The sequence below is a fragment of the Phocoena phocoena genome, chromosome 5 (genome assembly GCF_963924675.1).
Source record: "Phocoena phocoena chromosome 5, mPhoPho1.1, whole genome shotgun sequence".
Taxonomy (NCBI): domain Eukaryota; kingdom Metazoa; phylum Chordata; class Mammalia; order Artiodactyla; family Phocoenidae; genus Phocoena; species Phocoena phocoena.
In genome coordinates this window covers 34,623,381-34,640,136 of record NC_089223.1, presented here as the reverse complement: position 1 = coordinate 34,640,136, position 16,756 = coordinate 34,623,381, and the positions used below count along the sequence as shown (strand labels likewise).

General features: G+C 34.7%; 1 protein-coding gene across 1 annotated transcript in view; it reads left to right on the top strand.

The window, feature by feature from the left end:
• TLL1 (tolloid like 1) overlaps positions 1–16,756 on the top strand; it is a 268,602-nt gene that overhangs the window by 224,336 nt on the left and 27,510 nt on the right. The window contains exons 17-18 of the mRNA XM_065877313.1: positions 4,695–4,820; positions 7,400–7,527. Of these exons, the coding sequence (XP_065733385.1) occupies positions 4,695–4,820; positions 7,400–7,527 (254 nt within the window). The remainder of the gene's footprint in view (positions 1–4,694; positions 4,821–7,399; positions 7,528–16,756) is intronic.

Here is a 16,756-nt window from a genome sequence, read left to right as displayed (position 1 = left end):
AAAGTAAATAAGGAAATTACAACTATAAAAGTAAGACTATTTGAACATGATGTAAGATTACATGTCTATTAAATTTTTTATGTAATTCAGAATATAATGGCATAGGCATTTTCTAGAAGAAATCTGGTTCAACATTATAATACTGCTATTTTCTTGGAATGAATGAGGTTTGTTTATAGATTAACAATAATTACTTTACTTTTATGATAGTAAAACCAAACTTAATTTTATGTGATGTTATATTTGAACACAAGTATACAAATCTGCATAAGTATACGATATAGTTTACTTATTTTAAGTGATTAAGCAAAATTAACTGTATTCTCAGAACAAAATTATTTTTCTTTAAATAGGTTAAACTTAAAGGAAATATTAGTAGGATTTTATGCATGTAAAAACAGCAACATTTGGGAAACTGGACTTTTAATTTAATCACACTGTTCATTATTTGGGAATAATGTAACAAATAACTTCAGGCAGTGAGAGCTGCGCATAGACATTCCACCTTCTTTAGGCAACCTGGTAGTGGTGAAAAGACTCAATGATGACTTGAAGGAAAACCTCATTAAATGGCAGTCCCCCTCACGGGTAACTTAATGGGAACGTGATCCTTTCCTGATGGACCCAGTGACCTGCACAGTAGCAGAAATGCAGTAAAACCCAGATTTCTTGATTCCCAGTTTATTTCTGTCTGTAACAAATATAGGAGTCAGATAAAATGATTTGTGTGATATTTCTACCTCTGTATTCAAGTGATTTCAACTGACCTGCTCCTCGTCTTATCTACCTTTCAGTGTCTATAGATATTTCTTTACACTGTTCCTCCTGTACACCATTTCTTTCATGGAACGGTCATAGGTATTTTTAGAATAAATTCAACCTGATATTATTCTAACAAAACATTAAATTTTAGTGTGATTAATTTCAAATAGAGCTCTCCTATGATTCTGAATCCTGTTCCAAGTTTCATGATAAATGATATTTAAATATTTGCATGTTTTAGAAAGATCAAATTGTCTGTCATTGCTCTCAGTAGAGCTTATCAGAGGTCTTTTGAAGGTGATTATTTTTTCAACAGTTTTGTGTTGAAACCTGTGTGTGTCTTGTATGCGTGCACACATGCATGAGGTGTATATGTGTATGCATGAATGTGTGTGATCTGTTTATTTTATATTTGAGCATTTATTGTAAGTATATCTGCTCATGTGTTTCTGTTCTGGTGCGTGGACCCTTTACTTCTTTTTCCTACAGACAAGGAAGCTTTCTGCAAAGAGAAAATTTTTATTTTTGAATCTTGCAAGAACTTGATACAGGTTGCCACCTCAGTCCCATCCAGTATGTATTATTCATAGACTAATGGCCTCTGATAGTCTCAAGGATACTCTGCAGGCCTCTGATGGGAAAATGCCACTTCCTTTTTCCATAATAATGGACCTTTCCTTCATCTAGCATGAAGGAATGGAAATCAGATATGTCCATTCCGAAGAAGGAGGCTAATTTCCACCTGCAAAGATTAAATGTTTTGATTTCTACTCAATAAAATGTTTGTTTCTCTTACTAATAAAAACTATTTTTTAAATTCCATGCCTATAGTATGAAAATGTTAGAAAATTTCAAATGAATCATTGATAGAATTCTCAACTATTGAATTTGTTATGCAGACTTTCTGAGAAATTTTTAAAACTCTGCAACCTCCTTCCTTCTCTCTTTCTTTGGATTTTCATTGTTCAAAATATTAGTAGTTTGTGTCCTAAGAGGAGAAAAGGAAAGAAAGTGAAAACAGAATTATATTTGCTAATAGTTTTTTTTTCCTCAAGTTTGATGACCTTTTATAATAAGTTCAGAATATATTTGTGGAACTCATCTTTTATGATATTAAGTTAAATAAATAGCTTTCTTTGTTTGTGTGATATTAAAAAGTCTGGATAATTCCAAGTATTCCGATGTTTACTAAAATTTTGTCTTTTCATATTGACTATTTGGCATATGCCAGCACAATTTTAAATGCTACTTTGCTGGGGATGATGACTTTTATCTGCTGCTTTTAATTTTTATTTTGATTTGTCCAATTTTGAATTTTAGCTAAGCTTTAGATTAACCTATACATATATTCTAGCAGTGTATTTGATAACTCAATTTTAATGTGACATCACTTGTATTAAGAAATGTTTGATGCAGGGAAGAAGACAGGAAACATTTATCAACTGGAACACTGAAAAATAATAGATACTTAGACAATATGACTATATAAAATCTTCATGCTACTCCTCCTCTTCTTCCTCATTTTATTCTTCTTCCTCTAGAAATTATTTTTCCAGCACAATAGAAATAGGAAAAACTGGCTACAAAAAACTACTATTCAAATATGAATGGTTTCACTTTCAACTTTATTTCTCTTTACTTACTATTACTGCAAGTCAGATTATGTTCTATCAGATCTAAAGAAAATAACTCTCCTTACAAATATCACCTAGCAACATGAGATTTCCACTAGAATGAAGGTTAAATGTTAGAAATATTTTATGTTTTGGAATTGTTTTCATCATAAAATGACTGTAGGTTTAAAAATTCAGCAATACTAACTTGTGTTCTTTCTTTTAACATTTTTATATCTCTCATGTATGGTAGTCTAAACAGATCCAAATAAAAGGATGACTCAGGCAGTCCCTGCCCTGATAGGTTTGTCACTGAGCAGCCTGGTTACCAGTCAATTGTAAATGTAAACTATTTTTTTCTAAACTACTTTACTTACAATTCTTAGATTTCCCAACAACCCTCAAAAATCTGACCTTGAGTACAACTAAAGTTCACTATATCAGGTTTGAAGTATACCAAGCAAACATTAGATAAATATTTTTATAGGAAATATGTGTCTATTTCACAGTAATTCTAGCACCAGAAATTTTTTAATTGGCTCTTTCCTTTTAACAATGATGAAGTGTATTTCTGCATCAGCTCATGAAGAAGTATTTTTCCAAAGCATCTTAACAGCCCCTGGAAAGGTGTGTTAAAATAGTAAATTTAAATCATCTACTGCTTGACTGTCTGAATTAGGAAATTCAGGTAGCTGACAGCATGGTAGTAGGAAGTATGGTTCACCATTCACCCATTCTGCACAGGTCATTCACAACTTACCACATGTAATTTTCACTGTTGATACAATTAAGGTAATGGGACTTCCAAATTATGAATTTCTCTAAAATTAATTTTACAAGGCTAATTCTCTATTAATTTCTGATTTCTTATATATTTTGATGTTTGATGTTCTCTTAGAGATAAATTTTCTTTATTCTATGCTTTTTTTCTCCTCTGCTTAGCCTCCATAGTAAGTATTAAAAGTGTAATGGAAGTGTTAAGGATAGGTAGAGAACACATAAATTGCAGATATATTGATCCTGATATATTCTTTAGAACTTTGGAACTGCCTGTATGTATATGGAATATTCTTATATTGCCAATGCATGAATTGGCAATATAAGACATAGCATATATGTGCTATGTCATGTTATCAGTCTACAAAATGGGAAAAAATAGTTTCATTCATAAAAATTGCTATCAGATCCTTGGATAAAAATGTCTTTCCTAAACCCATCTCCATAGGGGGAATATTGATTTGATTACAAAGGCAAAAATAACATTTGCTATTTGTGTGCCACCATGAGCTCACAAATTCTCACTAGAAAAGTCAGTTCACAGTATAAATTTTGAATTCAGCCTGACCTTTGATGTGACTGTCGTGCGTCCTTTCTGTTCTCTGTGCTATGGGGACGGGGAAGGTCTGAGTGATGTGTCATCATATGTATGTGTCAGGAGCAGAGGTCAGTATTTACTTTAAAGGACAAGCCAGTCATGGAATAATAGCTAAGCAACATAATATGGTGGCTGATGCCTCTCACTGAATTGACTGTCTGCTAATATAGTTGGGATTTTTTCCCTGTAGTGAATTTGTTGTCTATTTCTTAAAGCTCGTATTTCCTATTCTGACCTTTACTTCTAGCACACTAAAAGCCTTTTTACAGAATTACTTATTAATAAACTGGTCTGCTAGAGGAGATTAGTTTAAAATATATAAATTGTTTCTTTTTTAAGATAGTATAATGATGCCTTATTCTGTCTTGAAATATTATAAAATGTGCAGATTTATTAATGCTAAGCATAACTGCAAAGTTAATGAAAAAAATCAACTACAGTAATTATACTGAGTGATTTTTAAAAAACGATTACACACAAATCTTGGAAATGTGTTTAGCCTCTGCCTATACACCATGGTTAATATAGTGAAGGATTTCCCTCCACTTAAATGCCATGATTTGCATTTAATCAAACTACTCACAATTTTTAATTTATTTTAAAAATTGGCTATAAATGTTTAGGATTAGTTGGAAAAATATTCTTTCATTTCCTTTACCCTACTCAAAACTTCTCCAGCATAGGAATGAAAGAGGACTACATGTTGTCACCCTGGTGCAAATGATCTTGGAAACAATTCATGGCACAAGGCTCCAAGCTAAAGGAGTGGGTAGAACTAAGACACTATAAATTTTTTGATTTTTTTTGTTTGTTTTATGTTGAGAACACGGAAAGCTGTGACTTAGTTTACCCTTTGCCAGTGTTAACCACAACTAAATGACTCTCCTTTGATATCCTTTGTTTTTAAAGCTACTTATTAATCTATGGGGTTATCTCTTTGCTAGACAAAGATGAGTGCTCTAAGGATAATGGCGGGTGCCAACATGAGTGTGTCAACACAATGGGAAGCTACATGTGTCAGTGCCGTAATGGATTTGTGCTGCATGAAAATAAACATGATTGCAAGGAAGGTATGAAAGAAGTGTTCTTTTTTTGACAACATCTAGAATTTCGTGCAGTTTGGGTAAAGCAGTCCTTCCAGGTAGAGTTAATCATATCAATGAGTGTTAAATGTTAACTGTTCAAATGTCAAAAATAAAAATACATACAGTGTTCAAAGATCCAAGTCATACAATTGGAAACCTTGTATTACCTAAAGGTACTGCACTTCATATATGGTTGGAATTAGAATAACTTTGTATAACAGACATAGAAGCTGCTGTGATGCCATCTGGCAGCCAGAAAGGCACTACATTATCCCTCAGTCTTCACAGAACAGACCTTATAACTATCTCCATATTTAAACTTAACTTCTGCTAAATGTTTTACATTTGGTTCAATTTCCCTCCCCAAAATATCTCATATATGTGCTACATGAGTGATGTCACTTTAAATACCAGGAGTATCAAATTCAAATGCCTACCAGAAGAAAGACATTTGAAAATACTGTGCCATTTAGAGTTTTAAGTCATGGTTTTGCCCCCTCCCCAGCACACACACACACAGAAGCATCCTAGTAACTCAATATTAGCCTACCAGTTTTTGGTCCCAAATTCTTACTATATTCCAAGATTTTATAAAGATAATTATCTTAATCTCCTGAGCCAATATGAGCTACATGGGAACAAGAAATAGTTATTCAGGTCTTATTTCTTCCTTTGTGGGTCTGCTTCTGAATTTCCCATTTAACTTGGATTTATTACTAAGGCAGGTTTCATAACTAGTCATTAGAACATGTAGAGTGGTGGGTGCCTGACTAGAACCACAGGTAGATAGCACTTCTTTGTATTCACAATCCAATAGTACAGAATACCCTGAATTGACCCTTGTTCCATTCAGTTCCATTCAAATATGGTCATATGTCACATTTTTTTCCTCTTTATTTCACAGAGTTAATGACATTGCCCAGAATCATATGCAAGTAGGATTTTTTTCTCTTTTTACTTTCATGTATGAGCATAAACCAATGAGATTGTGATATGTGTAACTTGGTAAAGTATTCTGATAAATCAATAGGCTGGGGAATAGGCCCAGTTATTTTGAAATTTGGAAGGTAATTCAGAAAAAAAAAAAAGAGAGAGCTTTTCAGAGTATGCATGTAGCCTGTGACTCACAGGTAGCAAATAAATTTAGATATCCAAAGTCTCTCTTCACTAGAGTAAATATTTTCAAGAAAGGACTTCTTTTTAAATGGAACTGTATCCAGGCACCCCTAATAAAGTTCATCTTTACTGTTAGTAAAGGGGATGGATTTTCTTTCACCACTGCTATAGTACAGGTGCCTTATACAGTTTAGCAGTGAGCCTCTTGGCTTTGTCTTATACATTAAACTATTTGCCAGATCTGGGAGATTCCACACTTCATATGGCCAAGGCAAGGAGAAGGATAATGGGATTTAGGAAACCTTGTCAAGACAGGATCCAGACTTTAAGATTACTGTCTTGCATGACCCTATATTGTTTGAAAGGAGCTAAATTTCACCCTTTTTTTGTGTTCCTTGGTTAAGAATCCAAATCTCCCTATGGAAACCTGGCACAGTTAAAGCAAAGGTCTAGTCGGAAAGCATGTGCCAACACCACAGTAATGTCAGTCATTTTATCCTTACTGTGCAGCCCTGTAGTGCAACAAGTGTTTTTTCCATATAGTAGAGTATTTCCCCAGAGATTTCTTGGAAAATTTCACAGAATTAATTGTATTTTAGAATGGGTTACACAATACATAACAAATAATTTCCAGCCTAAGCCAGGATGTGCAGGGTGACACTTCATAAATTATACAGATAGAATACAGTCTGAGGATATTACATGCTTTTGAAGTTTGAAATTAACAACATTGGATGGTCCCCTCCAAGATGAAGTTGTTTAAATTGTAAGACCTAAAAGAAATTTCATGTTAATTGAATAACATTTTTTTAAATTAATTCAGAAGCTAGTAGTTGTTTATATATTTTTCCCCTTAGTGCTTCATTTCATTGTGATGAAATGACAGATAATTTACTTAAGCAGCTAAAATTATGGTTTAAGTATTCAAGTGTATACTTTAACAAAGAGAGAGAGAAAATGTAAAGACATGTTTCATAAAGTGGCTTAGTGATACTAGTTAGCTATAAATGATGTTTCTGTTAATAGGAAGAAAATAACTGAAAATGACATAGTCATTTTTGTTGTGGCATTGCATTAAATATTTTGCACATACCAAGAGTTGATATCTTTGATTGTCAATAATGTTGCTCTGTTAAAATAAACTTTTAGATCCAGATCCAGCAGTTAAAAAGATCCAGCAGTTAAAAAGAGTTCATTTTCTTGTAGACATTTATTTAATTCATTGTAAACACAATTTCATGTGAACCCAAAAACAAACATTTTCTGATTATGATAATGATTATGCAACAGGTTTACCAAAGCAGATGAATATGATACTGGAGACTAGAGTGATGATTAGTTATTGAGGAAGATCTTTCATCAGGATAGTGTGTAAACAGGCTACTTCCTTGCTGGCCCAATTCTGGGCTAGATTTCCACACTAATTGATTTTATCATTATTGGCACAGCTGAGTGTGAACAGAAGATTCACAGTCCAAGTGGCTTCATCACTAGTCCTAACTGGCCAGACAAGTACCCAAGCAGGAAAGAATGCACATGGGAAATCAGTGCAACTCCTGGTCATCGAATCAAATTAGTAAGTGAGCGCATTGTTCTTTTTTCTGTTAAGCTGCCTGCCCGTATCTTGCACAGCTAGTGCATGGAAATAAAATAAATAAAATGAATGTTTATTTAATTGAATTGAATTAGTAGGCAGATGGGAAAGACTTTCTTTCTTATGTTTTCCTACTAACACTAAATAAATTCCTGATTTCCTAGATCAAGGTGATAGTAATGGTAGCCATGTAGTTCTTGTACAGTCTTCTTATCCTGGATGGGATGCTTTAAAAGGCATTACCAAAATTACTACAAAACAATATGTTCTACTTCCTAATATGTTATTGAAATAATGTTTCCAAATGGAGATATAAATGAAGGAACAAAAATATCAGAAATTCAGCAAGAAAGCAATAAGTATTCACTTCAATGCAGCATAGTAAATTCTATCAGTTGTGTCAATTCTATATGACTCATATACAAAGCATATGTATTTTTATAATAAAACTAATTTTGTCTTATGGTTTATGGAATATTATTTTTGCATAATGTAGTTGCCCTCTTTAGATGAGTACCGTTATCATTAGACTTCTTCCAAATTCAAATATGAATGTAATATATGTCCTCTCTCCTGTATTCTATGAATCTTGCATTCTGTCCTGGTCATCTGACAGTACATCTTAAATTTCATTATAGGCTACAGAATACTTGAAAAGTATACTTTAAAGAAATAGAATCATAGGAATATAGAAATTTTAACAATTTTCTGAAATATGCTGTTGTCAAAAGCAGGAACGAATGCCAACTAACAAAATTCAGGACAGTCTAACAAGAACCATAACAAAGGACAAGAAATTGTCTTGAGAATGAGGCTACCAGTCCACTGTAGCTTACTGGACCAGTCCAGTTAATTTTGAAAGTCTGTTTGAACCCTTTCCTTCAGTGGGTTTTTTTGGCCAATAAAGACATCTTATTCATTTGCAGCATAATAATAATGTTATTAGACACTGTCACTGAGATATTCATATTCCTATTATGGCGTTCCTTCCAATCACCGTATTTGTAAGATATCAGTATATGACTTTTTGAAAAGAGACATCAATTCATTTCAGCCACTCTTTGGAAGGATGCTAGGTGCTAAGATAACAGCACTGTAGGATTTGATTGCTTTCCTGTCCTGTTGAAGACCCTGACTGAGATGATCACTCTCTGAAGCTTATGGGCTGAGATGCAAAGGCTGCATTCTTTTCAGCAGTGCAATAGCTAAGGCAGTTGGGAAAATGGATTTTCCTGAAGACTTTTGTGTGTGTGTGTACATCCAAGTTTCATCTGGTATCATATTCCTTCTCCCTGAAGAATTTCTCTTTATAGTGTGTGTAGAGTAAGTCTGTGCAGAGTACGTCTTTTACACCCAAAGATATTTTCATTGGGTATAAAATTCTAAGATAGCAATTTTGTTTTCTCAGCTGCACTTTAAATACCTGACTCCACTATTTTCTGTCCTTCATGGTTTTTAATGTCTGTGGTAAATCTTAATTTTATTCCTGTGGAAATAATTATTCTTTTCTCTGATGGCTGCCTTCAACATTTTTTTATCAGCACTTTGAATATAATGTATCTGGGAGTGTGTGTGTGTGTGTGTGTGTGTGTGTGTGTCCGTCTGTCTATCTGTTTAGTAATTTATCCTTCTGAGAAATCTTTGAATTTCTTGCATCTATGTTGTGATGACTGCCATGAATTTTTGAAAACTCTTGACCATTATTTCTTGACAAACTCCTCCTGCATTATTGTCTCTCTTCTTCTGGGATTCAAATTACACATATGTGAGATTGTTTCATATTATCCCATAACTCTTGAATTCTGTTATTTTTTTGCCACTCTTTTTGTTTTTAAGCTTGGGTTATTTCTATGGGCCGATCTTCAAGTTCAATGATTGTCTATTCAGTTGTCTTAAGTCTACTTATGAGTTTGACAGAGGTATTCTTTATCTCCCTTATCATGTTTTTTTATTTCTTGAATTTCCATTTGATTTTTTAGTAGAGTTCCTGTGTATTAGTCTGCTTAGGTGGCCATAACAAAATACCACAAACTGAGTGGCTAAAACAACAAAAATGTATTTTCTCACAGATCTGGAGGCTAGATGTTCAATATCAAGGGACTGTGGGGACTGGTGTCTCGTGAGGCCTCTTTTCCTGACTTGTAGATGGCTGCTTTATCACTGTGTCCTCACTTGGTCTTTCCTCTGTGTGTACATATAGAGAGAGAGAGACAGAGAGAGAGAGACAGAGAGAGAGGGTGCATGCTCTGGTGTCTCTTCATCTTCTTATAAGGACATTAGCCCTGTGGGATCTGGCCTCACCCTTATGACCTCATTTAACCTTGATTACCTCCCTAAAGGACCTGTCTCCTAATGCAATCACATTGAGTTTAGGGCTTCAATGCATGTGTTTGGCCAGGATGCACAATTCAATTCATAACACCATCTCTGCTGAAATTTCTCATTTGATAGATTAAACATAGGGGTCATGTTTGAGTCTGCTTTGTTGATTATTTTCTCTATTAACACTGTGCTTTTCTTCTTACCTTTTTGTGTGTCATGTAATTTTTGATTAAACATCAGACATTTTGTGTTTAACAGTAGAGACTTTATGTCTGGAAATGGTTACATCTCTTCTGTTAGGCTGTTAGTGAATGTGTGTATATGGGAAGGGATGTTGTTGAGTGAATATAGTCAGTAATTAGCTGAGTTTGGGTTGTCTTGTTCCTATGATTACCTTCAGTGAACCATTGGCTTTAATTCCTTTCTCTTAGATTGAAGGCTGGAATTTCAGATGCATTTTCTCAATGTTTCTCCTTTACCTTTAGCTTCTGCTTTCATCTCTATCACAAATTGTATCCCTCTTCACACTTTTTTCCCTCAACCAGTGATAGACTGCAGTTACACACTGCTTGGTGCTTGGTAGTCTGGTGGTGAGGACAAGGGGTTCTCTACCTTAGACAGGATCTGTTTCTAGGTCTTAGAAATAGCCTTTCTCAGTGGTCCTGCCTCTTCTCTTCCTGGCAGCCAAACTCCATCTATCTCTGGTTGGTCTTCTATGGGAGAGTTTCTTTTCCCTCTCCCAGTTGTAGCAGGTCTCTGGTATTATTGGTGTAGGCTCCTGAGTCCAAGACTTCCCCAGGGTTGGAAGTGTTATTTGTTTATTTAAGCTTTCCTGTGACTACAGTGGGTCTGCATGTTTGCCCTGGTGGTGACAGGTTTCCTGCTCCTCCCCCAGAAGCTTATTTTATTTTCCAGAGAAAGGTTGCAACAGGACTTCATGCTTTTCTCCCAGCAGTGACCACTTCCCCTCCAAGCCTGCAACACCAAGAAAGGTACTTGCCTAACTCCTACTCTTCCCACAGTCTTTCTCATGAGCAGGAGATTGAAGTCCATGGAGAAGAGCCTGCAAGTGGGTGCAAACTCCTGTGTCTACAGCTCCTAGGGTGCTATACTCTAGTCCACAGCTGACCTTTACAATACATTACAATTGTAGCTGAATGCATCTAACCTAGTTATATGGCACCCAGCATCTCTTCTAGCTGTAGTCTGTCACTGGTGACATGCTCGTGTCTCATCTCTCCTTGGCAGGGGCTGAGTGTCAGTGGATTTGATACTACTTGCTTGACTAGTGACTTTGGCTCTTTGATGTGTTCAGCAAAGTTGTGATTTTTTTACTTGACATAGGTTTTCTTGCTAGGGTAGAAGGAACACTAGTCCCAGCTTTCTATATCCAAGGGGAAATAGAATTCCTAATATACCTTAACTCGAAAAAATGTCAATAATTTATTTTTTCTCAATTATATACCTTTCAGTTTATTGAGCATCTCTTTCAACTCTAAGACAGTCTGCTTCTTTACAAATTACAGGCAAATATTCCACTTGAAGATCAGGAGAGTCTGTTCAACAATGGTCATACATGCTAGCATCCTAAGAAGATAATTTTTAGAAGGAAAGGAGCTTTAATGCAACTATTGATCTTTGTTTTAAGTATTTGACTTTGTGATCTTTGTAGAAGTAGTTACAGTCTAAGCCAGAATATTAACAGGCATCAGAATTAACCTGGAAGACTTGTTAAAACACATTTTTGCCACTCCAAGTTTTCTGAATCAGAGCGTAATATTGATTCCACTCTCTTATTTCATTAATCATGTTTATATAAAACCTGACTCACAATATCACTCTAACAATCAGGATCAGTAGAAAGTGTGTTGTAACAGATTAGCTACCAACTTCAAGTGATATTTTAGTTCTATACTTTTTAACTCCTACCATTTTGACGTTATTGTTGCTTACGTTTACTATTTTTGTCTCCCTGCTTGTAATACAACTGTTAATGAATCTTACCTACTTTAAAACTGAAACCACTATCTGTTACAGATCTCAGCCAATGGACATTTGGCCAGCACTGTTTGTAATATTCAAACCATTCAATTACCTACCTGTATGTTTTGACATTTATTATACAGGAGATTTGATCAAGAAGATATATTGTTTAAAATAAATGCATTTTGTTGGTTTCTTTAGGATCCTTAATTTTCATGGAGGAACTTGAACCCAAACTAAATTTGGAAAATAGATTCCAAGGAAACTTGGAAAATTCTGAAATCTATTAATCCTGTTAGGTCAAGAGCTGCTGATAGATACTCAGTTCTAAGCTAGTTTCTTTATAGGCCAAGGGAAAAAAGAAAAGGCAAAGAAAAGATTTGGTGTCCCTGTGTGCGCCATGGAGCTTTCTTTACAACTCATATTTACTCCTCTTACCTTAGGCTGTGTGGAAAAATAAGAAAACATTTCTAAATATTTTACCTATTCATACAGAAGCAAAGAAAAGGAAATTGTCCCTGAAGACACTTCCATGACATATTTTTTTAAAACACCTTGTTTATGAAATTTGAGAATCTTACTGTTCTTTCTAATCCAGATATTCCTTTAACTTAACATAGAGTTGTATTGAGTGACATGCAAGTAGTGGCTTATGGGTATAAGCAAGCCTCTTTCACTGCATCTGAGATAACCATTATTTTAGTGAATTTGGTTTATTTGTAAGACTACAAATGAATATTATTTAGGTTACTTAGATAATCTTGCCATTATGGAATATGAGAGGAATTACAATAAAATTCAGTGCCCTTTGTGAGATACAAGCATTCTTGTGCATATTATTTATTTACCATAGTGTGGTTATCTATATCTAGGGTACAATAATTATGTGTAAGGAATGAACTATCAGTAGTGGTAGTTTATTACTGATTTATGGAAATTTAAGACTTCTGGCATTAATATGCAATTATTACCTTTTATGCACTGTTCTAGTTATCTACTGCTTCATAATAAGCTAACCCAAAACTTCATGACTTAAAACAAGAACCATTTTATAATATCCCATGGTTTTGTGGGGAAGAGGTCATGATTTGAGTAATGCTTTGCTGGCAATTCTTCAGTTGCCCATGGCGTTGATTGAGGTCAGTAAGTGATATTCACCTGGGGCATGGTCTGTTGGGAGGGTCACGTTGGCTTTAATTTTATGTCTGTCACCTTGGTAGGGAGGGCTAGAAGGCTGACTTAGCTGGGACAACCAGAGCACCTACACATGACCATTCTAGCATGGTGGTCTCAGGGGAACCATACCCTTTACATGGACGTTCTGGATCCCCAAAAAGAGTGTTCCAAGAGGCCTAGGGGAATACCTAAGTAGCTCCTGAACATTACCTCTATGCATTCTATGGTAAAGCAAATCAAAAAAGCTAACCAGTATTGAAGGGGAAGAATATTAGACTTCATGACTCAATGGGAGAAGTAGCAAAGAATGTGTAGCCATCTTTAATCCCACACATGCATTTAAGTGTATGAGACAGCATATATTTGGGAAAGTAAAGATGACACAAATGAGTTACTGCCTATACTCTCCTGAGTAGTTTTCTCTAGGCAAAGTCCAGACTGTGCAGTCAGAATACTGTTAGGTTGTAGTATACCACCTAGTATACAAACAGGAAATATTTAAAGGTAATTTTTTTCTAATTCAATACTAAATTCTATCCAGTAATATAAAATAGCAATTTGAATACAATAATAACATAAATTATGTCTATACGTAATGAACATAATCATCAATTTTTGTCTTAAGTCATGGATTCCCTATTATAAAGCAAAATATGAAAATCAAGTAGAATTGAATGTATGAGTCAATATAGTGGTTCTTGAGGATTTTTTGCATTCTTGTATATACCTTCTCTTATCTTTATAAGACCCTGGAATATTACCTTCATATAAATGCAGTAAGCTAGGGAGCTGGGATCCAGAGACCCTGGGAGTGTCATTTTTAAAAATTCTAAAATAGTCACTCTCTCATATGAAATTCTACAAGTAAAAATATGAATGCTCTTAAGTTTTCCATTTCTTGAAAATGCTCTCCAAATTGTAAAATGTAGCTTGGGCACATTTGTATCTCTTAAAACTGTACTTAGACTAAGACTGTGTGTATAGTTCCCAATGGTTTCAAAGTGGTATCTTGTATATTACCTGAAGTTGATGTCATAAATGACAATTATAGATAAGGAAGCAGTTCCAGGCATTTAGATGACTTGGAAAGTTTATAAAGGTAGTAGGAGTCTAACTACCTTCAAGCCCAAGCATTCTGTCTCTACATAAAAATCTTATTTTTCCTTACAGCATCCTGCATCAGAGAATAAAGAGATCCATAATTGCTGTGTACACTTATGCAATAATTTAAATGGAAAATAATCATATTTCCTAATATGATTAGGAAAATTTGTTAGAATAACATCCTAACAAAATTACAATGATTAAATATATGATTAAACAGATATACAGCAGAGACTTCTGTCTAGATCCTAGCACTCCTACTTACTAGTTATCTTGGGAAGATACTTATCATTTTAAAACCTTGATTTCTTCATCTGGAAATTGAAGCTGCTGTTTACAAATTTTGTGTGTATATAAGATGAACTTGTATACAATGTATTTGGCACAGTGCTTTATTAAGTGCCAATAAATGCTACTTATGATATCATAATAATAATCATAATTATGATAATAATCTAAAATTTTTTATTTTTATTGAAAATTCAACCATGATCAAGTTTTTGTGTAGCCTTATAAATTTGAAATTCAATCCTTAGTGATCCACTGATTGTTTAGTAGCATATTGTTTAACTTCCATGTTTTTTGTAGTTTTTTTTCTTATAATTGGTTTCTAGTCTCAAAGTGTTGTGATCTGAAAACATGCTTGATATGATTTCAGTTTTCTTAAATTTACTGAGACTTGTTTTGTAGGCTAGCATGTGACCTATCCTGGAGAATGTTCCATGTGCACTTGAAAAGAATGCGTTCTGTGGCTTTCAAATGGAGTGTTCTCTACATATCTATTAAATTCAGCTGCTCTAATGGGTCATTTAAGGCCAGCGTTTCCAGATTCATTTTCTGTCTGGATGATCTGTCCAGATGGTCTGTCCATTGATGTAAGTGAGGTGTTAAAGTCCCCTACTATTATTGGGTTACTGTCAATTTCTCCCTTTATGTCTGTTTGTATTTGCTTTCTATATTCAATATTTAGGTGCTCCTATGCTGGGTGCCTGTATATTCACAATTGTTATATCTTCTTCTTGGATTGATCCCTTCATCATTATGTAGTGTCTTTGTCTGTTGTAACAGTCTTTATCTTAAAGTCTATTTTGTCTGCTATAAGTATTGCTACTCCGGCTTTCTTTTGATTTCCATTTGCATGGAATACTTTTTTCCATCCCCTCACTTCCTATGTTTGCCTATTTTTTTTTTTTTTTTGGCCATGCCACATGGCTCTCAGGATCTTAATTCTCTGACACACACCCCCTTCAGTGGAAGCACAGAGTCCTAGCCGCTGGACCACCAGGGAATTCTCAGTCTATGTGTGTCTTTAGATCGGAAGTTATTCTCCTGTAGGCAGCAAATATATGGGTCCTGTTTTGGTATCCATTCAGCGACTTTGTGTCTTTTGGCTGGAGCAATTAGTCTATTTACATTTAAGGTAATTATTGATATGCATGTTTTGTTGCCACTTTGTTAATGGTTTTGGGGTTGTTTTTGTAGGTCTTTTTTTTTCTTCCTTTTTCCCTTCTCTTGTCATTTGATGACTGTGTTTAGTATTATGTTTTTAAAGTCCTTTTCCTTTTTTTGTGTGCATATCTATATAGATTTTTGGTTTGCAGTTACCACAGGTTTTTTTTTATAGCAGTCTATGTATATATGTGATTGTTTTAATTTGCTGATCTCTTAATTTCAAATGCATTTTAAAATCCCTGCATTTGTACTCTCCTCCCATAATGATTACTGTTTTGGGTATCATATTTTATGCCTAATTCTTTTGTGTATCCCTTAACTGCTTGCTCTGAATACAGGTGATTTTACTAGTTTTGTCTTTTAACCTCCTTACTAGCTTGTATGTGTATGATTTCCTACCTTTGCTGTATGTTTGCCTTTACTGGTGAACTTTTTCATTTTGTAATTTTCTTCTTTCTAATTGTGGCCTTTTCTTTTTTGCCTAGACAGGTTCCTTTAACATTTGTTGTGAAGCTGGTTTGGTGGTGCTGAATTCTTTTAGCTTTTCTTGTCTGTAAAGTTTTTGATTTCTCCATCAAATCTGAACAAGAACCTTGCTGGGTAGAGAATTCTTGGGTGGAAATTTTTCTCTTTCATCACTTTAAATATACTGTGCCACTCCCTCTGGCCTGCAGAGTTTCTGCTGAAAAAATCAGCTGATAGTCTTATGGGAGTTCCCTTGTATGTTATTTGTTGTTTTTCTCTTTCTACTTTTAATATTCTCTCTTTATCTTTTTGTCATTTTTTTTAACATCTTTACTGGAGTATAATTTCTTCACAATGGTGTGTTAGTTTCTGCTTTATAACAAAGTAAATCAGTTATACATATACATATGTTCCCATATCTCTTCCCTCTTGTGCCTCCCTCTCTCCCACCCTCCCTATCCCACCCTTCTAGGTGGTCACAAACCACCAAGCTGATCTCCCTGTGCTATGTGGCTGCTTCCCACTGGCTATATGTTTTACCTTTGGTAGTGTATATATGTCCATGCCACTCTCTCACTTTATCCAAGGTTACCCTTCCCCCTCCCCATATCCTTAAGTCCATTCTCTAGTAGGTCTGTGTCTTCATTCCCATCTTACCCCTAGTTTCTTCATGACCTTTTTTTTTCTTACATTCCGTACAAATGTGTTA